The sequence below is a fragment of the Triticum dicoccoides genome, chromosome 3A (assembly GCF_002162155.2).
Source record: "Triticum dicoccoides isolate Atlit2015 ecotype Zavitan chromosome 3A, WEW_v2.0, whole genome shotgun sequence".
NCBI classification, from domain to species: Eukaryota; Viridiplantae; Streptophyta; class Magnoliopsida; order Poales; family Poaceae; genus Triticum; species Triticum dicoccoides.
Genome location: NC_041384.1, coordinates 377898038 through 377925378, shown reverse-complemented (window position 1 = coordinate 377925378; position 27341 = coordinate 377898038). Strand labels below are relative to the sequence as shown.

The 27341-nt window shown below is 42.6% G+C and overlaps 1 protein-coding gene across 3 annotated transcripts in view; it reads right to left on the bottom strand.

The window, feature by feature from the left end:
* Positions 1–9752, bottom strand: part of LOC119268247 (chromatin modification-related protein EAF1 B-like) — a 15638-nt gene extending 5886 nt beyond the window's left edge. For all 3 annotated transcript variants that reach the window (XR_005133035.1, XR_005133036.1, XM_037549835.1), the window contains exons 1-18: positions 9466–9752; positions 8600–8826; positions 8469–8523; positions 8298–8395; positions 6744–8211; positions 6554–6673; positions 6175–6435; positions 5747–5932; positions 5488–5568; positions 4997–5057; positions 4354–4922; positions 3740–3797; positions 3422–3615; positions 2166–2219; positions 2011–2091; positions 1644–1781; positions 1216–1332; positions 17–117 (exon numbers count right to left, since the gene is read on the bottom strand). Coding sequence is in view for 1 of the 3 variants with exons in the window: in XM_037549835.1 (XP_037405732.1) it covers positions 17–117; positions 1216–1332; positions 1644–1781; positions 2011–2091; positions 2166–2219; positions 3422–3615; positions 3740–3797; positions 4354–4922; positions 4997–5057; positions 5488–5568; positions 5747–5932; positions 6175–6435; positions 6554–6673; positions 6744–8211; positions 8298–8395; positions 8469–8523; positions 8600–8736 (3779 nt within the window). In the remaining 2 variants the exon portion in view is untranslated. The remainder of the gene's footprint in view (positions 1–16; positions 118–1215; positions 1333–1643; positions 1782–2010; positions 2092–2165; positions 2220–3421; positions 3616–3739; positions 3798–4353; positions 4923–4996; positions 5058–5487; positions 5569–5746; positions 5933–6174; positions 6436–6553; positions 6674–6743; positions 8212–8297; positions 8396–8468; positions 8524–8599; positions 8827–9465) is intronic.
* Positions 9753–27341: the final 17589 nt, after the last annotated feature.

Here is a 27341-nt window from a genome sequence, read left to right as displayed (position 1 = left end):
AAGTGTATGCACATACGTCAAAATGCCACCAGAGAAGTTGCTTGTGCACACTTGAGAAAGTGCAAGAACATGAGAGGTATGAAGTGGATTTATTGGCTTAAGCTCCTGCATTTCCCCCTTAATGACCAAAAATGAATACACACATAAAGGACAGACAGAGAAGAGAATCATGTCAGCTAGCAAATATTGATAATACTCAATGAGCACGATAAACAAAATAACACAAAAATTACAGCAAATTGGAAGGAAACATCAGAAAGATTATCAGACCAACCCAAGTAGCAAGGTTTAATCAGGAATTACATTTACATTGAAAAGCATGCATACGTTTCCTGTTTGGAGGAAATATCATATCGTGATCACTGTACCCAAATTGCCATACCCCTATGGCGTATCGGGGTGTGACATGCAAACAACTGTTATGTGGTTTCAAGTGATAATACATTGCTTCAACCTAGCGAAACCTAATCAAGAAACGGCTCAATATCGTCAATTTATATTTATACTTGATGTTCTTCCAAAAATGATCAGGGAAAAAGATGAGTAAACTATGTAGTTTACTTAAGATCAGGATCCAGTGGTCACCAGATTCCGCACAAATTTGGTGGCCAGTTTAGGTACAGAAAACTATAAAGTGAGACTCGGCAAACCTAGTCCTGCCCAGAAATAATCCTTATTTCAGTCAGAATCAGAAAACAAATCACAGAGGAAATTATTAAGCAACTATTGCACTTGTGGCTGAACCGGAAAAAGAATAAGTTCTGTAATGGCAACTTTTTCCCCAAAATTTTGTTCATTTTACACAGGCAAGGGATCTTATAAATGTGCATAATACTCAAAGTCTCGAGCGTCTACGTGAGTGATGCCCATTTTGGAAAGAGAAAAACCTGGCTCGTGTGAGCCTGCGTGGCAAAGCCCCAGACTCGTGAAAGTATGGGGCCATTTGGACTCAACTCCACAGAGCGTCTAGGGGTATATATCAAAAGTAAATGGGGAGAGGATAGCCAATCTTCACAAACCTAAAATGAGGATCAGCATTCTCTGCATATCCAACAGCAGCAGATTATTGTCCTTACAGACAGTAAGGAAGGCATAAAACAGCATAGCAAAATTACCAGGAAAAGGAAACATGGCTACTACGAGGAAGGAAAATGGCAGCTATGCATCACGCAAAATCAAGTCAGTGTGAGGTTTTCAAAGGAAGATAATACTAACCTTTCTGCGACATGGATGCAATTTCTGCCCAAGGAATATTATTTTCTCAAAATGTGTCTTAAGAGTCTCTTCCTCAAACGGTCCTTGAAGGCGCTGAAACAGCTGTCTGGCGCTGCCCTGATATTCACACGAGGGATTCATAGTGTTAATTGTTGAAGAAATGACATTTTGTGTGCATCTCCGTGCAGCTTATTGGACAAGAAAAGGTGGCCTTATTCGTGAAATTTATAGCGATCAATAAAAGCTGAGCAGATTTACAGAAATCCTATAGCCACTAGATCAAGGATCTAGCAGTTAATATCATTTCCGTAAAAAAGCTACTCCCTCCGTTCCAAATTAAGTGTCGCTGATTTAGTACAACTTCTGTACTAAACCAGCGACACTAATTTGTAACGGAGGATAGGTATAACATAAATGAGAGAGCATACCTTCGGAATGCCAGGTAATGTGGATTGATAGTGTTGAGATGAGCCTGAGTCATCTGCACTGTCAGCGCCATCACCAGAACTTCTATCCGTCAGAAGCTTGTGACGGTCCTTACACTCATCAGGCCTTCTATATATACACTGCAAATGTCGGGATGGAAGAGTCCACCATTAAGGCATTAAGTAAGAAATTGATGACCAATGTTTTAAAGCCACCAGAATATGGTGAAAAATTTCATCCACATACAAGGAAGAAAGTAGTAATATTCAGCATTTCTAAAAAGAATTAACGTCAATCAATCATAAGTAAATGCTAGAAAAGGAAAATGGAAACAACATGAGCTAGATATTGCCTAAATAACATAATTACCTTCAGTTGGACAATGCTATTCAGTGCGTCGCTCACTAGTTCCCAGTTTTGACCCATATCATGTACAAGCACCACAAGAGCCTGTTTTTTTTTTAAGATGTTAGCAGTTTTCCGCAAAATGTTGCAAGATCAAGTAATTTCAAACATAGAATAACCTGATCCTCGAAATTTGACCATGGACTTCCAGGACCAGAGTGGCCAGTAGTCATCTGAAAAAGAGATCAACATTTCAGTAAGTAGTTGATGAGCAAAATGACAGAGCTGAGGTGTTGGCATGATAAATAAATATCTTGGCTCAACTAAAACAGTTAGGCTGGAAAAACATGAGGCTAAGGATCAGCTAAGTTTTGGCTCAATGTGGAGTCGACAGCAGCGATCTGACCAACAGATCAATATTTCAGAAAGTAGTTGGTAAGCAAAAATGCCATAGACGGCTGTGCTTGCATGCTAAACAATAATCTTGGCTGAAACAGAAAACGTTAGAAATAAAAAAATTGGCACAATCCAACAAGGGTCAGGTCAGACTGAGCTCATTTCTAGTTTAATTGAGCATGAAATCAAATTTGTGCTAATTTTGATCTCAACTGACCTTTGCTCAGGCTGGGAGCACAAATGATGAATATGCTAAATTTAAAGGTGAAAATCCTAAACATACTACTGAGCCAATTCAAGCAGCACAAAAGGTTAACAATCATCCCTCTATTCACGCTGGAGAACTTCATCCAAGCCAGAAGCCCAGAATGTAAAATGAGGCAAGCTCATAATAAGCCTGGCTGTCTTTTCTTGAACTCAGTTAGTTCCCAGCTCTAGTTGTGACATAAGGAAGCGCATTACAGTTCAGCAACCAATGAGAAGGAAAAGCTTCCTGGGATGTCTGTCTTTTCTTGAACTCAGTTAGTTCCCAGCCCTAGTTGTGACATAAGGAAGCGCATACTGCAGTTCAGCAACCAATGAGAAGGAAAAGCTTCCTGGGTAATTGAGCAGTCCATTCAGTTACACAAGAGAACTTAGTTATCTAATTGATAGTACTACAATCAGAAGTACATAACTAAAAAAAAGGGGGCAGCCCGGTGCATGCAGCTCCCGCTTGCACAGGGTCCGGGGAAGGGTCCGACCACTTTGGGTCTATTGTACGCAGCCTTTCCCTACATTTCTGTAAGCAGCTTTACCACTACGCCAAGGCTCCCCTTCCAGAAGTACATAAACTATTAACATCAATTTGGTTTCAGCAAATAATGAATTCAAACTCAAATAGTTTTAATTGCTAACAAAGAAAAGTAATGCATGTGCAAAGAAAAATGGTTTTCATTTGTAAAGGAAAAGGCGCAGCACAGTAAAACAGTGTCTATGGCTATATGCAGATAAAGGTGCAAAACATATATACGACCAAAATGTCAAAACATATGAATACCTTCAGTGCTTTACTTTTTCTTCCACGATCCCGATTAGTGATGATCTTTATAATCTTCGTCGGGTTTACCATGTTACTCATTTGTGATGCTGCCGGAGAAGCCAGTGGGCCAACTGGTGTAAGAGCCTCTAATGAAATATCTGGCGCTTGATGTAACAGTTTAGTCTTCTTAGAAGCATGCTGACCATTTACCACTGTTAATAGATCAGCATCTAACATGTCAGAAGTTATTCTCGTGCCCCCTCAAATAAGAACCAATAATTCTCATGTTATATGCCGATAAAAATATGATGTCTGAAGCAGAGACAAAAAAGTTACCAGTATTCCCATTTGAATCAAACTGATTAGCCTCCTGTCTTCTCTTCAAATAATCCTTCTGGTACAGGAAAGAGACAGTATCCAGAAATTAGAGAAACTACATGCTTACTGTAGTTCTATTCAGAAATGTTTGGTGGTACTGAACTTTGGAGGCTCACAGTGCTGCATAGGGTTCACTACACCCTACAGTACTCTCTTAATCTCAAACTAGAATACACTCCATAACTCATAAAGGATGACTGAAATCAATCAATTATGTTATGCTATAGTTCACTTGCGTGCCTTCAAACACCATTTTAGCATGATGTTCACTAGTTTGTTGCTAGAACATGTATGTGTAGCCGCTTCAAAATGACTACAGGGCTATTTGGAAGAATTGTATTCCTTGCTGGAGTATCAGTATTCAGTTTGACCAAGCACAACCTAATGGATTGACCGTAAGAATGTTGGCTGCTTAATCACATACAGCTAAACATAATACCTGCTCATATTGAGCAATCAAATCAACCTGAGGCCTAGGATCAGGGGCAATGGCCTGAAACATAAGCAGAATAAACTTTCTCTACCAACCACAGTTCACAGAACAATGAAGAGAATTGCATTGAGAATCTGACCTTTCCAGACATCAAGGTATAGGACTCGGTCACACTTTGTGGTGCCTTGTACCCGGGGTGCTTAGGCTTTTTCTTCTTTTTAGACTTAGTAGACACCTCACTGCCATCATATATAAATTGTCTGTCAAAGTCAACAGTGGATTCAATATCTGCATTCTTCCTGGGGACAAAACCGCCTTGTAATGAACTTTGATCATCTTGGCAGGAGTTTGTGTCTCCACTAGAGGCATCTGTTTTACTTGTGAACTGAGGGGTTCCGGCAACACCAGCAGAGAATGGGCTTGCAACTCGCTGTCTAGCAGCTGTCCGTATGCGTTTTGTAGGAATGGAAAGGAAATCTGGAGGTCTTTTACTATTCGATAAAAATGGATGGTTTCCTGGCTTGCTCTCCGAGCATGGATCATAAGGCAGATCAACACCATTATCATACGGCCTTCTGCCATTCATCCTCTGCTGTTGTTTCTTCTTGTGACTCGATTTCGATGCCAAGCCACCATCATATGTTTCAGGCAATAAATAAGTGTATGCCTCGGCTTCATCATCTTCATATGCATTTTCCCTATGTAAATCTAAACAAAAAAATGAAACGTTGATAAGAAGATTGCATCACGTTACAGGTATTGAGAAGGAGTGGTATATAAACCTGGAACATAATCGCATGTAGATGGCTCATAATCCTCCTTGTGTTCAGTGTTAACAAATTTCTGTAATACAGAAATAGTTAATTTGACAGTACATGGATACAAAAGAAGTTAACTTTGGAATATAGTAATAAATAGAATGATGCAAGTAGTAAACATGGAGACTTATATGTGTAATTCCTCAATTTATAGCATAAATGTTCTTGTTAGTAATTTAACATTGAAATGACAACTGGTAATATCAAATGTCCATTGAGCCCATAACACCAATTAATCTCTTGAAAGCAACAGAACACTAAATTTAGATGTGCAAGAATTTTGTACACTCCACGACTGAAGCAACTGAAATATTTGCCAGGACAAACACTAAGTAGATTTTGTTTGAGCAACAAAACACTAAATAGTTAAAGCCCCAATCACATTTTAACAGAACTCCCACAAGATGGAAAAAGGGCATAATTGCTGCTTTGGTGTACCGAAAGTATCATCTTACCTTATTATAAACAGATATACACCCCACAGACTCTCTGTATGTGTGCATTGCACCAGGGGCTACCTCATAAAAGAGATTTGTCTGAAAGATAGGAAATGTATCATTAACCAATATTTAGGCAAGTTATTTGTGCATGTTCTTCTCATACTAACAAAAATGGTACCAGGCTTTATTAAGTAAATCATATAGAATGAGATGGAATGCAAAAGGACGTAAAGAAAGAAGGAAATTGTCAAAACCATAGAGCCAGATAGATTACTTCTGAAAGTTCATCTGGCACTTTTAAAATGCCAAAATCATTTAGCCTGTCTGGAGTTGATGGTGCTTCAGCTAATGAAAGACACTCAGACACATTACAGTTGAACTCCAGAAACCGAAGAGCGTAACTCTGAATATAATGGTGGTGAGACCACCTAGGCTTCTCTTGTTCAAAGGATTCATCACCCTGTTCAAATTCCATAAATCACATCAACCTTGCAGTTGCAACTTGCAAACATATCAAGCCTAATAAGTCTACAACAAAGTTTATGCACTTCAAAAAAATGACATGAAGCAACATTTGTAGCTATTTCATTCTGAGGCTACAAGAAAGCCAAAACCACCCTAGCCGTTACATGTAATACTCATCAGAATCAACGAATATGGAAAATATAAATAAATGATTAATGTTTTATTGATTTTTAATACCAGTTCTTTTTCTGCTTTGGTGCCAGCAAGCTTCATTTCTTCAATCCCCTTTGATTTCTCTATTTGTGACGCTTTAGGAATCTCACCACTAGTAGCTCGTAAAGTCTCAGCTGAACGCCAAAAATTGATTATGCCCTTGGCCAGAATTCTAGCAGCAGATTTCTGCTTTCTGTGAACAATAGCTTCTTCAAATGCTGCTCGGCCACTGGAAGCAATCCAGTTGCACATCTGGGCTGCAGCTGTACTTCTCCACAGACGCTCCTATTATATAGGATATAGTTAGGTTACATGTATGTAACAACAACGTTAAACAACAACATAAGAAATCTTACAGCTCATATGAGTGCAATGAAGAAAATAAGATCAGTTGAAGAAGTACCTGCATGAAATCATTTGCCATCCAAGCCATCTCCTCCAGAACAAATTCCCAGTGACTTTTCCGCTTCTTCTCCAAAGAAATATTGCAAAGAGCTTGTTCACCAGCTCTCTTAACGTTCAGCTGTCAAGTAATGACTTCCTTTTCAGTAACAAGAATACTGGCATAAAAGGAGAGCATTATATGACCATACCTCTATAAACCGAGCCCTTCTAAGGATAGAATCTTCATATTCCTTCTTTATCATAATAGGATCTTCACATTCCTTTTTCGTAACTCTTGCATCATTTCGGCTACATTTTGTAACATCGTTGTCAAAGTTACATGTAGAATATTTAGTTGATAGCACAGGATTAGGCATATCCTCTGTGAGCGAAGCAGGGGGCACATCAACAGAAGCCAACTTATCGGAGCCACTCAAAGCACTGGAACAGTTGTTGTTTCTATCCAAATCAGAACCTGCCTCCTTAGTCACTTTGTTGTGGTCAGAAGTAGCAGGACGTCCTGTATCCTTTTGCAAGTCAGCCACGTCGTTACAAACTTCAATTTCATCTTTCACAGCAGTGCAGACTTCTGGATGTACAACAGCACATCCGTCAACCACAGCAGTGGGGCTGCTACGGCCTTCCAGTTGGTCATCTCTTTTGTTGTCGTTATCACCAGGTACTGTGTTACTCAAGCCTTCATCAGAATTTTCACCAACCTTCACTGATACAAAATTAGCATTTTTACCTGAATGCTCATCAGTAGTCTTGGTGGCATCTGTACAAGTTAGATCCACTTCATTTTCATTAGATCTAGCAGTTTCTATGGCTGGCTGCAGAACAGAAGCCTCATTTTCGATATCAACTGCATGAGCATAAACCATTCTTTTGTCAGAGCAACTGATATCTGCCTTTTCAGGAGTGTGTGCTTCTCTAAAGATTTCGTTGTGTGTAGATGGCAAAGAAGCTGTCCTTGAAGAAGCTTCTTTTGTAATAGCATGAGGAGATTCGGCAGAAGCAGCTGCACTAGGCATCTGGCCACCTCCAGCATGCTGTGAATTATCAAACACGCTGTTTGATGAGATTTCGGGAGCTAGAGTAACATGTTGGTTGTTCGTTATTTCCTGTTTTTCTTCTTGCTTGCCTTCATGAATTGCTTGAACACTGCACATCTTCACTGCCATTTGATTATTTGGCGCATTATTCAACATATCGTTACCATTTGAACTTCTCGGTATTGGAGCCGCACTGGATGAGGCGCCATGATCATCATTTTTTGCTTCTTGTACTACACCTTTTGTATCTTCCCGATGAGAACTTAAAGGAGGAACTGGTGGAGACCTAATAGGCACAGTATTTACATTCTCCCTGCTTGACTTTGACCTGCGTCGAGCATACGCTTGGCTCTTTGCCCCATGGCGGAACAGACCAGAATCTTCAGCTTCTTTTGTGTTATTCTGGCCATCATTGCAAAAGGACATCTCGGGTTGAGGTGTGTTACTTCTTTTAGTGCCGCGTTTCACAAGTTTCTCCCCACCTATTTTGCTGGTATCTCCATCTAAAAGCATAAGATTATCAGCTGTGTTGGCTTCACGACATGAACTTCCTGGTCTGCCACTACTACCAAACGAATCTCCATGAGGTGATGCAGCAAATGTGAAACTACCTTTTGCTTCACTGCAGTGCAAGAAAGAACTAAAGACTTAAATCAACCAATAACAATGTAAGTGTTATCACATGACAGATCAGGAACTAATTATCACCTCATCACATTTTGTTCGGCTATCTGATCTGTGACAGAAGTGGACTGTACACTCAGCGACACTACATGTCCAAGTTTGAAATCCAAGGGATTGCCTCCCTGCATGATAGGTGAATAAACCAGGGGAAAATGAAAATGGACAACACCATATGATGATGTAGTTCGCACGTACCTTAACTAAAAACTCAAGCTCCCTCCTCCGTTCTTCACGGACATCATATTCCTGCCTGAAGTTTGTGTACAGAAAGGTATCAGGTATCCATCAAAAACGTAAAGTGAAGAATAACATGGTGGTAGATGTACCTCAGCTCCTCCTGAGCTTTCTCTATGGCCACACGGCGAGGGGAAGTTTTTGTGTCAGTGCTCAGACCACATTCAACAATTCCTCCCATAGAGCACGGCTCAGTATCCACTTGACCACAGAAGCAAGCTTTGCCCATACATCACTACAAGCGCATTTTCTCAGAACTCCAAGCCATCAAACGAGCATGACCTCCTCACAAATTCGCAAGACACAATAAAAACCTGACCTGTAAACCGATAGACCGTCATAAACAACAAGATAACTACAGAAAACAATAATAAACAGAGCTGCGAACAAATAATTGATCATGTAAACCAGAATAAAATCAATCCATACTAAAAATCAAATTAAGGGTTTTTATAAGCACAATAATTGCCCAGCCAAATATGACATGCGTCATCCTCTGCCCAATGGAACGAGCATGCGCAACGACATTACAACCTTTTGCATTCGAACAAAGCACACATAACAACAGATGGCTATCCTGACCAGTATCCGTTCATACACAGTGCATGCCCTGGATAACTGGGCAAAACAAATATCACATTTTCATCTATATTCCACGTCATCTCACACACTTGGAGGGACACACCGTGCCAACATCCCAAACCACGGCGCAGTTCAAGCCCAGCCATGCCAACGACTACTGTATACACACTGCCGAACACATAGGGAAGACTAGCACGGGCATTCCTCCACGCGTAACACAAATGAAGCGCAATTCAAGAGCAACAGCACAGTAACGCCACTCGAACATGTCTCCCCCCGCAGCACGGTGCCTACTCAACACCTCAATTGCGACCCTAGGCGACGGCGCAAGACAGAAGGGTACCGAGACGGGCATTCGATGTAGCAGGGGACGCACCTACGCAGCCCGCACCGGGAGCTAGGGTTAGGGTTTGCAACGGATGAGCCTGGAAGAGACAGGTGGTGGGTCCTGGCAATAGGAGGGGCTCCGGAGGAGGCCACCGAAGATCTATATTGCGGTATTGGGTTGCCGGAGGCAGTGGCGTCGCCGGAGATCAGGGACCGGTGGAATGCTCGCGGGGCGGTGGGGGTGGTACGTCGTAAGCAGGCAAGGCCACAGGAGGAAGGAGGGAGAAAGGGTTGCCTCCGTGCGTGCGGGTGCGGGCGAACTGGTGCGGTCTGACCCGATCGGCACGGGATTGGGCTGGCCTTCGCGCGATCGGACTCGTTGGGGTTGTAATTCGCGCATCGCTCTTTTTTTCCTCATCTACTGTCTACTACCCCTATAAAAATACGAAAGGGCGGAGAACTCATTTATTCTATCCATCAAATCGTATGATCTGACGGTCTACATTGCTCCAACATACTAAACATGTTTTATGCTTTAATTACCCATCATGCCATTAGCCTGGCCGCTATCCTCTACTGCCTCTTTCAAAGAAAACACAAAAAACAAAACCGCTGCCTCCCGCTAACTAGCCACTAATCCAATGCACGCACGCATCACGTACGTTCTCCCCCGAAAACTAATCCCACTCAAATCACGTCCCCTCGATCTCGATACGATCAGTCTTGGCAAAACGCCTCCACCGCTACGACGTCCTGCCGGGTCGGCGGCCGCTTCACGCTAAAGGGCGCCGTTGGGGCATGTAGCGCCGCCTGCCGGGAGATGCTGTGGCCGTGTATGAGGACCAGCTGCCCCGGGGAGCAGCCGTGTCCGCTGGCAGCCACGCCGGAGGGCGTCATTCGTCGCATCGCCTCCTTGATGCCGGCCAAGAGAGCTCAGGCGCCGCTTGCCGCTGTGGCGACGGAGGTCCTTCCGGTCTCCATGAGGCGCGCATGGCGTCCTCCGCAAGGCGGGAGCAGACGCCATCACAAGGGCCTCTGGAACAGCACCGGTACACGTATATATCAAGACATCGAATTCTTCAGTGAGCAAGTGAAGCTCTGATCCCTCTGCTGGAGTCAATGGAGATGAATGTGTAAGCGCAGTACAGGGTCAACCCTGACAGGGAGGTGCTGGAGATCTTACAAGCTGAATCCAAGGCCAAGCAGGTAATAGATCTACAGTAACGTCATACCTGTTAAATTAACCTACATTTGATGGATCGTTGGTTCATATCTAGGGGATATCAGGATGGATTGAAGTGTTTATCTTCATTGAATTTTCTGTTGTTTGTGTTGATTTGAACCCTGAAATTGATGCATTTTGTTACCATTATGAAAATAGAAACCGAAGACTGGAGCACAAGCTAGCTAGCTTTTTCTTGCATGCCGCTACCTGCTAGCTAGCGACTACAGTTTGCAAATCATGGCCTTGCACTCTGTTTTATGCGATGTCTGCATATGTACGAGATGCATGCACTTGCTTGCTGAGTTGCACTCGAGGCGTATTGATTATAGGTTACCTTATGTGCAGGTACGGTCAACCACGAGCCCACACATACAGATTGAAGAATGAAGAATTGCATGAAATGTTACCGTCTGTTGGTGATAGTGATTTGCATGATTTTAAGACTTAATGGATACACTGATCTGAATTTGATAGATGTTTCTTATTTAGTTTTTGTTTCAAACACATGCTTTAATTGATGAACACTGTTATTAAGGAAGTCTTGTTCCAAATGCACATGCCTTCCATGTTTAACTCTGAACAGAATAAACTGCACTTGCTACAACCAGACTAAATTAAATGTATAGAAACATGTACAAGTTCCCCTATCCCGTTCGCCCCTCCGGCAATGGTCCGGCCACCCCAGCAATGGTCCGGCCACCCGAGCACGGATCCAACATGTAACATGTGAATCCTCGCCGTCCCCATCCTCAACGAAGCTACAGGGAGCAGATTTTGCGGAATCTATCATTGTGTGTTACATTTGTTGCCATCCAAATATTTTGCACAGACACCTTAAATTTTGCTGCGTGTGAGCTATGCTAATTTAAATTTACATGACATTTTAATTTCATATTTCGAATTAAGATGCCATCATCACTTTTGGTTGTGTTAGCTCTACTCCACTTTGTCATTTCTTGATGTTTGGATTGACCATATCTTAACGTCCATTATTGCTAACACTAGGAATTATATGCACATGAAGCTGAATTACAACATAGAAGACTTTGATCAAGATATAGATTTTATATTTAGAAAAGATATGTAATAAGTCTTTTTATGTTCCCTCGGTAGTTATTCAATGTACCAAATTTATGAAATTTCAATTGATCAAGGGAGCATTGGTCTAATTTAAAAGAAGGTTAGTAGCTTATTTGGTTCACGTTTATTTAGAAGGGGCGGAGAAAATTTCTTGCTGAGCTTTTATTGTGTGTTGCACGTGCAAACTTATGTAATTAAAACTGTTGTGTTTTTAGTTAGGAATAGATGTATCCCGTTGGCATGAAACTATTTTCGATCTTCAAAACGAGCATTGGTAAAAACGTGTATTGCACGTGTAAGCTTAATAGTTTATTTAATATAATCATTCATCTATAAAAAATTAGCGTTGTCATGAAAAAAAGTACTCCCTCCGATACAAAATAGGTGTCACATTTTTTAACTGGGGTTAATTCAAAATTGCAACACTAATTATGAATCAGAGGTAGTATATATGATTTAAAACAAATAAATGGATAATGCATTTTTTTAGCACGGAATGCCGCCAAATCGATAAAAAAATTGACACGGCCAAATCGGTCATCGTGTGGATTCTCTATGTTAATAAAAATATCAGTTAACTATTTTGTGTGTCGCCACGGTTCAGAATTTATACATTTATACATATTAATAGAAGGAGAAGCATTTCTTACCATCGTAATTTTCGTACGTCATATTTTCGTCCATCCGCTCGCTCTCGTTTCTTTGCACGTCCGATGAAACGAATTGTCGCGCGACTGAGTTTAGGCTCATGAAGTCGGCTCACCTATCCTGACCCATCTGGCTGAGGCAAAAATAGTGGGAAATCCTGGCTCATCGAAGAAGGCAAAAATAGTTGCCGTAGTGAGAGGTTGAACTCACGATCTTATGTCTTACAAACAAAGGTGGTTTCCTAGAAAACGAAGATGATAGCCAACTAATTTGTTTCAGTTTGCAATGACAAAAGTGGATTGGTTAGTTTATTAAATAGTCTCACTTCGGTCCCCTATAGGTAGTCTCATCAATCTTCTATATTTAAAAAGCTAGCCTCATTAACTATTTCTCTCAACATGCAAGCATGCCACATTATTGCACAACATGCACGAGAAAAGGCCCACACTCATTACCATATGTCTCGCAACATGCAGACATGCCACTTCATCATGAAACATGCATGAAAAAAGACCTATCTCAACATGCGAATTTCTATTCTATTATTCTATTTATATTTAATAAAAATTTCACAACTATATAGTGATCAAACATAATAAATTATATGTAGTTCCAGTTTTATTCTTTCATATATGTTTCATAAAATGAATCACATTGAGATATGTTATAAAATATTCCGGCAACAATGTGCGGGGTATCTTCTACTCCCTCCTTCCATCTATATAGGGCCTAATACATTTTTCGAGACTAATTTTGACCAAATGTTAAAACAATAATATATAACATGCAACTTACACAAAGTATACCACCAAATTCGTATGTGAAAGAAGCTTCCAATGATATAATTTTCACATTATGCATCTTATGTATTATTAATCTTGTAAAAAGTCAAATGAGGTCTAGAAAAACGCATTAGGCCCTATATAGATGGAAGGATGGAGTATATCTAAATAGCTAGCCCCCACTAACTATTTCTCTCAACATGCAAGCATGCCACATCATCGCACAACATGCACGAGAAAAATCCCACACTCACTATCATATGTCTCGGAACATGCAAGCATGCCACTTCATCATGAAACCTGCATGAAAAAAGACCTGTCTCAACATGTGAATTTCTATTCTATTATTTTATTTATATTTAATAAACATTTTACAACTATATAGTGATCAAACATAATAAAGTATATGTAGTTCCAGTTTTATCCTTTCATATATGTTTCATACAATGAATGAATCACATTGAGATATGTTACAAAATATTCCCGCAACAACATGCAGGGTATCATCTAGTTTATATACGTTTTTAAGTTTTCTTGGTATCAAATAAGATGCCTTGGGATCAATAAACAGAGGTTGAAACATATAAGGAAGCAAAGACAAAGGAGACTTCGTTGGAGAACTTTAGAGAGATTAGCATCAACAGTAAAAAAATGCTTAGAACATGGCCTTGGGAATCAGAATAGACGGAGCTTCAGAGAAGTAGAAGATAAAGAAGGAGGAGGCTTTCTTAGTTGGATACAAAACATGGGAGCAAGGAAAAAAATCAGCCTGGCACGTCGGCGTCAGACGGCCACGTCTGTACTCCGGCACCAAACGACAACAACTCAGCAAATCTATACCGCGATGAGACGCTAGAATTTGAGATCCTTCGACGAGGGTGACGTGGAGTGACTCCTACTGTAGGATCTTGCATGCCACAGGGCCGACGTAAGACGCATCCTTGAGCGCTAGGATCTAGCATCTCTGTGCGCCATTGCCCCGTTCTGCCTCTCCCCTCACATGCCCCCACTACAGCGTAACCAAAGTTCTGTCGTCTCCCATGGCTGACTTGCCACATCAGCCAGTCTGGCGACCGTACTCATTGCCGAGTAAAGATCTGTTAGATTACCGCCCTCCCAAACTGTTGTTGCCGTAGCTATGCTAATTTCTTTTCCTTGTCTGGTTCTAGATTGGAATGATATGGAAGGGAGCAAGTTGATTAGAGAGAGAATGAGATGATACGCGGTGGTTAAAGGCTAGAAAAGAAGAGAAGATCCTAGATGGGACAAGGACAAAGTATGCGGTGGTTAAAAGTTGAAAAGGAAGAGCTTTCTTCATCTTGATTTTACACCGTCGATTTTTCTCCCATCCTTCAGTAATTCAATTTGCTTCTTTTTAGTATACTTTCTCTCATTCTTCAGCAATTCATTGCTTATTTTTATATATTCTCTCTAGTTGCAGCCCTGTTGATCCTAATCTCTTTAGGAAGGTTGTGCTTGGGAGGGGACATGTTGGATACTATACTTCAACCCCATGACCAGCCTGGATTCTGTCGCCCACCCTGTCATCGAGCTCAACACTCTACTACCTCGTGGGGTGGGCACCACCACGGCGGTGCGTGCAGGAAACATGCCCTAGAGGCAATAATAATGTTATTATTTTATTTCCTTATATCATGATAAATGTTTATTATTCATGCTAGAATCGTATTATCCGGAAACATAATACTTGTGTGAATACATAGACAAACCAAACGTCACTAGTATGCCTCTACTTGATTAGCTCATTAATCAAAGATGGTTATGTTTCCTAACCATAGACATGTGTTGTCATTTGATTAACGGGATCACATTATTAGGAGAATGATGTGATTGACATGACCCATTCCATTAGCTTAGCACCCGATCGTTTAGTATGTTGCTATTGCTTTCTTCATGACTTATACATGTTCCTATGACTATGAGATTATGCAACCCCCGTTTGCCGGAGGAACACTTTGTGTGCTACCAAACGTCACAATGTAACTGGGTGATTATAAAGGAGCTCCACAGGTGTCTCCAAAGGTACATGTTGGGTTGGCGTATTTCGAGATTAGGATTTGTCACTCCGATTGTCGCAGAGGTATCTCTGGGCCCTCTCGGTAATGCACATCAGATAAGCCTTGCAAGCATTGCAACTAATGAGTTAGTTGCGAGATGATGTATTACGAAACGAGTAAAGAGACTTGCCGGTAACAAGATTGAACTAGGTATTGAGATACCGACGATCGAATCTCGGGCAAGTAAAATACCGATGACAAAGGGAACAACGTATGTTGTTATGCGGTCTGACCGATAAAGATCTTCGTAGAATATGTAGGAGCCAATATGAGCATCCAGGTTCCGCTATTGGTTATTGACCGGAGACGTGTCTCGGTCATGTCTACATTGTTCTCGAACCCGTAGGGTCCGTACGCTTAAGGTTTCGATGATAGTTATATTATGAGTTTATGAGTTTTGATGTACCAAAGTTAGTTCGGAGTCCCGGATGTGATCACGGACATAACGAGGAGTCTCGAAATGGTCGAGACATAAATATTGATACATTGGATGGCTATATTCGGACACCGGAAGTGTTCCGGGTGATTTCGGAGAAAATCGGAGAGCCGGAGGGTTACCGGAACCCTACCGGGAGAAGTAATGGGCCATATGGGCCTTAGTGGAGAGAGAGAGAGGGGCAGCCAGGGTGCGCCGCGCGCCTCCTCCCCCCGGTCCAAATTGGACTAGGAGAGGGGGGCGGCGCCCCCTTTCCTTCTCCCTCCTCACTTCCTTCCCCCTCCTAGTAGGAGTCCTACTCCTACTAGGAGGAGGACTCCTCCTGGCACGCCAATAGGGGCCGGCCGGCCTCCTCCCCTTGCTCCTTTATATACGGGGGCAGGGGGCACCCCTAGACACACAAGTTGATCCACGTGATCATATTCTTAGCCGTGTGCGGTGCCTCCTTCCACCATAATCCTCGATAATATTGTAGCGGTGCTTAGGCGAAGCCCTGCGACGGTAGTACATCAAGATCGTCACCACGCCGTCGTGCTAACGGAACTCTTCCCCGACACTTTGCCGGATCGGAGTCCAGGGATTGTCATCGAGCTGAACGTGTGCTAAAACTCGGAGGTGCCGTAGTTTTGGTGCTTGATCGGTCGGGCCGTGAAGACGTACGACTACATCAACCGCGTTGTGCTAACGCTTCCGCTGTCGGTCTACAAGGGTACGTAGATCACACTCTCCCCTCTCATTGCTATGCATCACCGTGATCTTGCGTGTGCGTAGGAATTTTTTTGAAATTACTACGTTCCCCAACAGTGGCATCCGAGCCTAGGTTTTATGTGTTGATGTTATATGCACGAGTAGAACACAAGTGAGTTGTGGGCGATATAAGTCATACTGCTTACCAGCATGTCATACTTTGGTTCGACGGTATTGTTGGACAAAGCGGCCCGGACCGATATTATGCGTATGCTTACGCGAGACCGGTTCTCCCGACGTGCTTTGCACAAAGGTGGCTAGCGGGTGACAGTTTCTCCAACTTTAGTTGAACCGAGTGTGGCTACGCCCGATCCTTGCGAAGGTTAAAACAGCACCAACTTGACAAAATATCGTTGTGGTTTTGATGCGTAGGTAAGATTGGTTCTTGCTTAAGCCCGTAGCAGCCACGTAAAACTTGCAACAACAAAGTAGAGGACGTCTAACTTGTTTTTGCAGGGCATGTTGTGATGTGATATGGTCAAGACATGATGCTAAATTTTACTGTATGAGATGATCATGTTTTTTAACCAAGTTATCGGCAACTGGCAGGAGCCATATGGTTGTCGCTTTATTGTATGCAATGCAATTGCGCTGTAATTCTTTACTTTATCACTAAGCGGTAGCGATAGTCATGGAAGCATAAGATTGGCGAGACGACAACGATGCTACGATGGTGATCAAGGTGTCACGCTGGTGACGATGGTGATCACGACGGTGCTTCGAAGATGGAGATCACAAGCACAAGATGATGATGGCCATATCATATCACTTATATTGATTGCATGTGATGTTTATCTTTTATGCATCTTATCTTGCTTTGATTGACGGTAGCATTTTAAGATGATCTCTCACTAATTATTAAGAAGTGTTCTCCCTGAGTACGCACCGTTGCGAAAGTTCTTCGTGCTGAGACACCACGTGATGATCGGGTGTGATAGGCTCTACGTTCAAATACAACGGGTGCAAAACAGTTGCACATGCAGAATACTCAGGTTATACTTGACGAGCCAAGCATATACAGATATGGCCTCGGAACACAGAGACCGAAAGGTCGAGCCTGAATCATATAGTAGATATGATCAACATAGCGATGTTCACCAATGAAACTACTCCATCTCACGTGATGATCGGACATGGTTTAGTTGATTTGGATCACGTAATCACTTAGAGGATTAGAGGGATGTCTATCTAAGTGGGAGTTCTTTAGTAATATGATTAATTGAACCTAAATTTATCATGAACTTAGTACCTGATAGTATCTTGCTTGTTTATGTTTGATTGTAGATAGATGGCCCGTGCTGTTGTTCCGTTGAATTTTAATGCGTTCCTTGAGAAAGCAAAGTTGAAAGATGATGGTAGCAATTACGTGGACTGGGTCCGTAACTTGAGGATTATCCTCATTGCTGCACAGAAGAATTACGTCCTGGAAGCACCGCTGGGTGCCAGGCCTGCTGCTGGAGCAACACCAGATGTTATGAACGTCTGGCAGAGCAAAGCTGATGACTACTCGATAGTTCAGTGTGCCATGCTTTACGGCTTAGAATCGGGACTTCAATGATGTTTTGAACGTCATGGAGCATATGAGATGTTCCAGGAGTTGAAGTTAATATTTCAAGAAAATGCCCGGATTGAGAGATATGAAGTCTCCAATAAGTTCTATAGTTGCAAGATGGAGGAGAACAGTTCTGTCAGTGAGCATATACTCAAAATGTCTGGGTATAATAATCACTTGATTCAATTGGGAGTTAATCTTCCAGATGATTGCGTCATTGACAGAATTCTCCAATCACTGCCACCAAGCTACAAGAGCTTCATGCTGAACTATAATATGCAAGGGATGAATAAGACTATTCCCGAGCTCTTCGCAATGCTGAAAGCTGCGGAGGTAGAAATCAAGAAGGAGCATCAAGTGTTGATGGTCAATAAGACCACTAGTTTCAAGAAAAAGGGCAAAGGGAAGAAGAAGGGGAACTTCAAAAAGAACAGCAAGCAAGTTGCTACTCAAGAGAAGAAACCCAAACCTGGACCTAAGCCTGAAACTGAGTGCTTCTACTGCAAGCAGACTGGTCACTGGAAGCGGAACTGCCCCAAGTATTTGGCGGATAAGAAGGATGGCAAGGTGAACAAAGGTATATGTGATATACATGTTATTGATGTGTACCTTAATAATGCTCGTAGTAGCACCTGGGTATTTGATACTGGTTCTGCTGCTAACATATGCAACTCGAAACAGGGACTACGGATTAAGCGAAGATTGGCTAAGGACGAGGTGACGATGCGCGTGGGAAATGGTTCCAAAGTCGATGTGATCGCGGTCGGCACGCTACCTCTACATCTACCTTCGGGATTAGTATTAGACCTAAATAATTGTTATTTGAGTTAAATGCACTGACAGTCCTAAAAGTTTCATCGGGGTGTCACTTTAGTCCTAATTCTTTCAAAATGCACCTTTAGGTCCTCATTCTTTAGTAAGTGGTTCATGTGAGGTCCTTTTTCCATGAGCGCTCATTGCCCTGCACGTGTGGCGCGTTGACCCACGCCACGTCGACAGAGGGCCCAACCGCCAGGCGAGAAAATTACACTGGAGGTCCTAAAAGTTTCTAGGAAGTGTCACTTTAGTCCTACTTCTTTCAAAATGCATGTTTAGATCCTAATTCTATAGTAAGTGGTTCACGCGAGGTCCTTTTTTGCACGATCTTTCTCTGACATGCTTGCATGATGCATTGACCCATGCCATGTCAACTAGAGGCCGTTGTGGTTGTTCTTTTTTTTTTAGAGAAAGCCCCTTGTACCCTCCCCCTCTTGACATTTCCCACCCCCCCTCTCTCTCTCATGCCCACACCATCGCCATGGCTGGGGCAGCAAGCTCCTCGGCAAGGAAGCGAGTGACGAAGAGGAGCATTGCAGCAGCGTCGGCAGCATTGCCTCCTCCACAAGCTATAGAATGATCGTGCGAAAAAGGACCTCGCATGAACTACTTACTATAGAATTAGGACGTAAACGTGCATTTTGAAAAAAATAGGACTAAAGTGACACTGATCAGAAACTTTTAGGATCACCAGTGTATTTTCCTCGCCAGCCAGTTGGGCCCTCTGTCGACGTGGCATGGGTCAACGTGCCACGCGGGCAGGTCAATGAGCACTCGTGAAAAAAGGACCTCAAGTGAACCACTTACTAAAGAATTAGGATCTAAAGGTGCATTTTGAAAGAATTAGGACTAAAGTGACACCTTGATGAAACTTTTAGGACCTCCAGTACATTTAACTCTTGTTATTTGGTGCCAGCGTTAAGCATGAACATTATATCTGGATCTTGTTTGATGCGAGACGGTTATTCATTTAAATTAGAGAATAATGGTTGTTCTATTTATATGAGTAATATCTTTTATGGTCATGCACCCTTAAAGAGTGGTCTATTCTTATTAAATCTTGATAGTAGTGACACACATATTCATAATGTTGAAGCCAAAAGATGCAGAGTTGATAATGATAGTGCAACTTATTTGTGGCACTGCCGTTTGGGTCATATCGGTGTAAAGCGCATGAAGAAACTCCATACTGATGGGCTTTTGGAACCACTTGATTATGAATCACTTGGTACTTGCGAACCGTGCCTTATGGGTAAGATGACAAAAACACCGTTCTCCGGTACTATGGAGAGAGCAACAGATTTGTTGGAAATCATACATACAGATGTATGTGGTCCGATGAATGTTGAGGCTCGTGGCGGATATCGTTATTTTCTCACCTTCACAGATGACTTAAGCAGATATGGGTATATCTACTTAATGAAACATAAGTCTGAAACATTTGAAAAGTTCAAAGAATTTTAGAGTGAAGTTGAAAATCATCGTAACAAGAAAATAAAATTCCTGCGATCTGATCGTGGAGGAGAATATTTGAGTTACGAGTTTGGTGTACATTTGAAACAATGCGGAATAGTTTCGCAACTCACGCCACCTGGAACACCACAGCGTAATGGTGTGTCCGAACATCGTAATCGTACTTTACTAGATATGGTGCGATCTATGATGTCTCTTACTAATTTACCGCTATCGTTTTGGGGTTATGCTCTAGAGACGGCCGCATTCACATTAAATAGGGCACCATCAAAATCCGTTGAGACGACGCCTTATGAACTATGGTTTGGCAAGAAACCAAAGTTGTCGTTTCTGAAAGTTTGGGGTTGCGATGCTTTTGTGAAAAAGCTTCAACCTGATAAGCTCGAACCCAAATCGGAGAAATGTGTCTTCATAGGATATCCAAAGGAAACTATTGGATACACCTTCTATCACAGATTCGAAGGCAAAATTTTTGTTGCTAAATTCGGAAACTTTCTAGAGAAGGAGTTTCTCTCGAAAGAAGTGAGTGGGAGGAAAGTAGAACTTGATGAGGTAACTGTACCTGCTCCCTTATTGGAAAGTAGTACATCACAGAAACCAGTTTCTATGACACCTACACCAATTAGTGAGGAAGCTAATGATGATGATCATGAAGCTTCAGAACAAGATACTACTGAACCTCGTAGATCAGCCAGAGTAAGATCCGCACCAGAGTGGTACGGTAATCCTGTTCTGGAAGTCATGCTACTAGATCATGATGAACCTACGAACTATGGAGAAGCGATGGTGAGCCCAGATTCCGCAAAATGGCTTGAAGCCATGAAATCTGAGATGGGATCCATGTATGAGAACAAAGTATGGACTTTGGTTGACTTGCCCAATGATCGACAAGCAATTGAGAATAAATGGATCTTTAAGAAGAAGACTGACGCTGACGGTAATGTTACTGTCTACAAAGCTCGACTTGTCGCAAAAGGTTTTCGACAAGTTCAAGGGATTGACTACGATGAGACCTTCTCACTCGTAGAGATGCTTAAGTCTGTCCGAATCATGTTAGCAATTGTCGCATTTTATGATTATGAAATTTGGCAGATGGATGTCAAAATTGCATTCCTGAATGGATTTCTGCAAGAAGAGTTGTATATGATGCAACCGGAAGGTTTTGTCAACCCAAAGGGAGCTAACAAAGTGTGCAAGCTCCAGCGATCCATTTATGGACTGGTGCAAGCCTCTCGGAGTTGGAATAAACGCTTTGATAGTGTGATCAAAGCATTTGGTTTTGTACAGACTTTTGGAGAAGCCTGTATTTACAAGAAAGTGAGTGGGAGCTCTGTAGCATTTCTGATATTATATGTAGATGACATATTACTAATCGGAAATGATATAGAATTTCTGGATAGCATAAAGCGATACTTGAATAAGAGTTTTTCAATGAAAGACCTCGATGAAGCTACTTACATATTGGGCATTAAGATCTATAGAGACAGATCAAGACGCTTAATTGGACTTTCACAAAGCACATACCTTGACAAAGTTTTGAAAAACTTCAAAATGGACCAAGCAAAGAAAGGATTCTTGCCTGTGTTACAAGGTGTGAAATTGAGTAAGACTCAATGCCCGACCAACGCAGAAGATAGAGAGAAAATGAAAGATGTTCCCTATGCTTCAGCCGTAGGCTCTATCATGTATGCAATGCTGTGTACCAGACCTGATGTGTGTCTTGCTATAAGTCTAGCAGGCAAGTACCAAAGTAATCCAGGAGTGGATCACTGGACAGCGGTCAAGAACATCCCGAAATACCTGAAAAGGACTAAGGATATGTTTCTCATATATGGAGGTGACAAAGAGCTCATCATAAATGGTTACGTTGATGCAAGCTTTGACACTGATCTGGACGATTCTAAATCGCAAACCGGATACGTGTTTACATTAAACGATGGAGCTGTCAGTTGGTGCAGTTCTAAACAAAGCGTTGTGGTGGGATCTACATGTGAAGCGGAGTACATAGCTGCTTCGGAAGCAGCAAGCGTAGGAGTCTGGATGAAGGAGTTCATATCCGATCTAGGTGTCATACCTAGTGCATCGGGTCCAATGAAAATCTTTTGTGAAAATACTGGTGCAATTGCCTTGGCAAAGGAATCCAGATTTCACAAGAGAACCAAGCACATCAAGAGACGCTTCAATTCCATCCGGGATCTAGTCCAGGTGGGAGACATAGAGATATGCAAGATACATACGGATCTAAATGTAGCAGACCCGTTGACTAAGCCTCTTCCACGAGCAAAACATAATCAACACCAAAGCTCCATGGGTGTTAGAATCATTACTATGTAATCTAGATTATTGACTCTAGTGCAAGTGGGAGACTGAAGGGAATATGCCCTAGAGGCAATAATAATGTTATTATTTTATTTCCTTATATCATGATAAATGTTTATTATTCATGCTAGAATTGTATTATCTGGAAACATAATACTTGTGTGAATACATAGACAAACCAAACGTCACTAGTATGCCTCTACTTGACTAGCTCATTAATCAAAGATGGTTATGTTTCCTAACCATAGACATGTGTTGTCATTTGATTAACGGGATCACATTATTAGGAGAATGATGTGATTGACATGACCCATTCCATTAGCTTAGCACCCGATCGTTTAGTATGTTGCTATTGCTTTCTTCATGACTTATACATGTTCCTATGACTATGAGATTATGCAACCCCCGTTTGCCGGAGGAACACTTTGTGTGCTACCAAACGTCACAATGTAACTGGGTGATTATAAAGGAGCTCCACAGGTGTCTCCAAAGGTACATGTTGGGTTGGCGTATTTCGAGATTAGGATTTGTCACTCCGATTGTCGCAGAGGTATCTCTGGGCCCTCTCGGTAATGCACATCACATAAGCCTTGCAAGCATTGCAACTAATGAGTTAGTTGTGAGATGATGTATTACGAAACGAGTAAAGAGACTTGCCGGTAACGAGATTGAACTAGGTATTGAGATACCGACGATCGAATCTCGGGCAAGTAAAATACCGATGACAAAGGGAACAACGTATGTTGTTATGCGGTCTGACCGATAAAGATCTTCGTAGAATATGTAGGAGCCAATATGAGCATCCAGGTTCCGCTATTGGTTATTGACCGGAGACGTGTCTCGGTCATGTCTACATTGTTCTCGAACCCGTAGGGTCTGCACGCTTAAGGTTTCGATGATAGTTATATTATGAGTTTATGAGTTTTGATGTACCAAAGTTAGTTCGGAGTCCCGGATGTGATCACGGACATAACGAGGAGTCTCGAAATGGTCGAGACATAAATATTGATATATTGGATGGCTATATTCAGACACCGGAAGTGTTCCGGGTGATTTCGGAGAAAATCGGAGAGCCGGAGGGTTACCGGAACCCTACCGGGAGAAGTAATGGGCCATATGGGCCTTAGTGGAGAGAGAGAGGGGCAGCCAGGGTGCGCCGCGCGCCTCCTCCCCCCCGGTCCAAATTGGACTAGGAGAGGGGGGCGGCGCCCCCTTTCCTTCTCCCTCCCCACTTCCTTCCCCCTCCTAGTAGGAGTCCTACTCCTACTAGGAGGAGGACTCCTCCTGGCATGCCAATAGGGGTCGGCCGGCCTCCTCCCCTTGCTCCTTTATATACGGGGGCAGGGGGCACCCCTAGACACACAAGTTGATCCACGTGATCATATTCTTAGCCGTGTGCGGTGCCTCCTTCCACCATAATCCTCGATAATATTGTAGTGGTGCTTAGGCGAAGCCCTGCGACGGTAGTACATCAAGATCGTCACCACGCCGTCGTGCTGACGGAACTCTTCCCCGGCACTTTGCCGGATCGGAGTCCAGGGATCGTCATCGAGCTGAACGTGTGCTAAAACTCGGAGGTGCCGTAGTTTCGGTGCTTGATCGGTCGGGCCGTGAAGACGTACGACTACATCAACCGCGTTGTGCTAACGCTTCCGCTGTCGGTCTACAAGGGTACGTAGATCACACTCTCCCCTCTCATTGCTATGCATCACCGTGATCTTGCGTGTGCGTAGGATTTTTTTTGAAATTACTACGTTCCCCAACAGTGGCATCCGAGCCTAGGTTTTATGAGTTTATGTTATATGCACGAGTAGAACACAAGTGAGTTGTGGGCGATATAAGTCATACTGCTTACCAGCATGTCATACTTTGGTTCGGCGGTATTGTTGGACGAAGCGGCCCGGACCGATATTATGCGTATGCTTACGCGAGACCGGTTCTCCCGACGTGCTTTGCACAAAGGTGGCTAGCGGGTGACAGTTTCTCCAACTTTAGTTGAACCGAGTGTGGCTATGCCCGATCCTTGCGAAGGTTAAAACAACACCAACTTGACAAAATATCGTTGTGGTTTTGATGCGTAGGTAAGATTGGTTCTTGCTTAAGCCCGTAGCAGCCACGTAAAACTTGCAACAACAAAGTAGAGGACGTCTAACTTGTTTTTGCAGGGCATGTTGTGATGTGATATGGTCAAGACATGATGCTAAATTTTATTGTATGAGATAATCATGTTTTTTAACCAAGTTATCGGCAACTGGCAGGAGCCATATGGTTGTCGCTTTATTGTATGCAATGCAATTGCGCTGTAATTCTTTACTTTATCACTAAGCGGTAGCGATAGTCATGGAAGCATAAGATTGGCGAGACGACAACGATGCTACGATGGTGATCAAAGTGTCACGCCGGTGACGATGGTGATCACGACGGTGCTTCGAAGATGGAGATCACAAGCACAAGATGATGATGGCCATATCATATCACTTATATTGATTGCATGTGATGTTTATCTTTTATGCATCTTATCTTGCTTTGATTGATGCTAGCATTTTAAGATGATCTCTCACTAATTATCAAGAAGTGTTCTCCCTGAGTACGCACCGTTGCGAAAGTTCTTCGTGCTGAGACACCACGTGATGATCGGGTGTGATAGGCTCTACGTTCAAGTACAACGGGTGCAAAACAGTTGCACATGCAGAATACTCATGTTATACTTGACGAGCCAAGCATATACAGATATGGCCTCGGAACACAGAGACCGAAAGGTCGAGCCTGAATCATATAGTAGATATGATCAACATAGCGATGTTCACTAATGAAACTACTCCATCTCACGTGATGATCGGACATGGTTTAGTTGATTTGGATCACGTAATCACTTAGAGGATTAGAGGGATGTCTATCTAAGTGGGAGTTCTTTAGTAATATGACTAATTGAACCTAAATTTATCATGAACTTAGTACCTGATAGTATCTTGCTTGTTTATGTTTGATTGTAGATAGATGGCCCGTGCTGTTGTTCCGTTGAATTTTAATGCGTTCCTTGAGAAAGCAAAGTTGAAAGATGATGGTAGCAATTACGTGGACTGGGTCCGTAACTTGAGGATTATCCTCATTGCTGCACAGAAGAATTACGTCCTGGAAGCACCGCTGGGTGCCAGGCCTACTGCTGGAGCAACACCAGATGTTATGAACGTCTGGTAGAGCAAAGCTGATGACTACTCGATAGTTCAGTGTGCCATGCTTTACGGCTTAGAATCGGGACTTCAATGACGTTTTGAACGTCATGGAGCATATGAGATGTTCCAGGAGTTGAAGTTAATATTTCAAGAAAATGCCCAGATTGAGAGATATGAAGTCTCCAATAAGTTCTATAGCTGCAAGATGGAGGAGAACAGTTCTGTCAGTGAGCATATACTCAAAATGTCTGGGTATAATAATCACTTGATTCAATTGGGAGTTAATCTTCCAGATGATTGCGTCATTGACAGAATTCTCCAATCACTGCCACCAAGCTACAAGAGCTTCATGATGAACTATAATATGCAAGGGATGAATAAGACTATTCCCGAGCTCTTCGCAATGCTGAAAGCTGCGGAGGTAGAAATCAAGAAGGAGCATCAAGTGTTGATGGTCAATAAGACCACTAGTTTCAAGAAAAAGGGCAAAGGGAAGAAGAAGGGGAACTTCAAAAAGAACAGCAAGCAAGTTGCTACTCAAGAGAAGAAACCCAAACCTGGACCTAAGCCTGAAACTGAGTGCTTCTACTACAAGCAGACTGGTCACTGGAAGCGGAACTGCCCCAAGTATTTGGCGGATAAGAAGGATGGCAAGGTGAACAAAGGTATATGTGATATACATGTTATTGATGTGTACCTTAATAATGCTCGTAGTAGCACCTGGGTATTTGATACTGGTTCTGTTGCTAACATATGCAACTCGAAACAGGGACTACGGATTAAGCGAAGATTGGCTAAGGACGAGGTGACGATGCGCGTGGGAAATGGTTCCAAAGTCGATGTGATCGCGGTCGGCACGCTACCTCTACATCTACCTTCGGGATTAGTATTAGACCTAAATAATTGTTATTTGAGTTAAATGCACTGACAGTCCTAAAAGTTTCATCGGGGTGTCACTTTAGTCCTAATTCTTTCAAAATGCACCTTTAGGTCCTCATTCTTTAGTAAGTGGTTCATGCGAGGTCCTTTTTCCATGAGCGCTCATTGCCCTGCACATGTGGCGCGTTGACCCACGCCACGTCGACAGAGGGCCCAACCGCCAGGCGAGAAAATTACACTGGAGGTCCTAAAAGTTTCTAGACAGTGTCACTTTAGTCCTACTTCTTTCAAAATGCATGTTTAGATCCTAATTCTATAGTAAGTGGTTCACGCGAGGTCCTTTTTTGCACGATCTTTCTCTGACATGCTTGCATGACGCATTGACCCATGCCATGTCAACTTAGAGGCCATTGTGGTTGTTCTTTTTTTAGAGAAAGCCCCTTGTACCCTCCCCCTCTTGACATTTCCCACCCCCCTCTCTCTCTCTCATGCCCACACCATCGCCATGGTTGGGGCAGCAAGCTCCTCGGCAAGGAAGCGAGTGACGAAGAGGAGCATTGCAACAGCGTCGGCAACATTGCCTCCTCCACAAGCTATAGAATGATCGTGCGAAAAAGGACCTCGCATGAACTACTTACTATAGAATTAGGACGTAAACATGTGTTTTAAAAAAAAATAGGACTAAAGTGACACTGCTCAGAAACTTTTAGGATCACC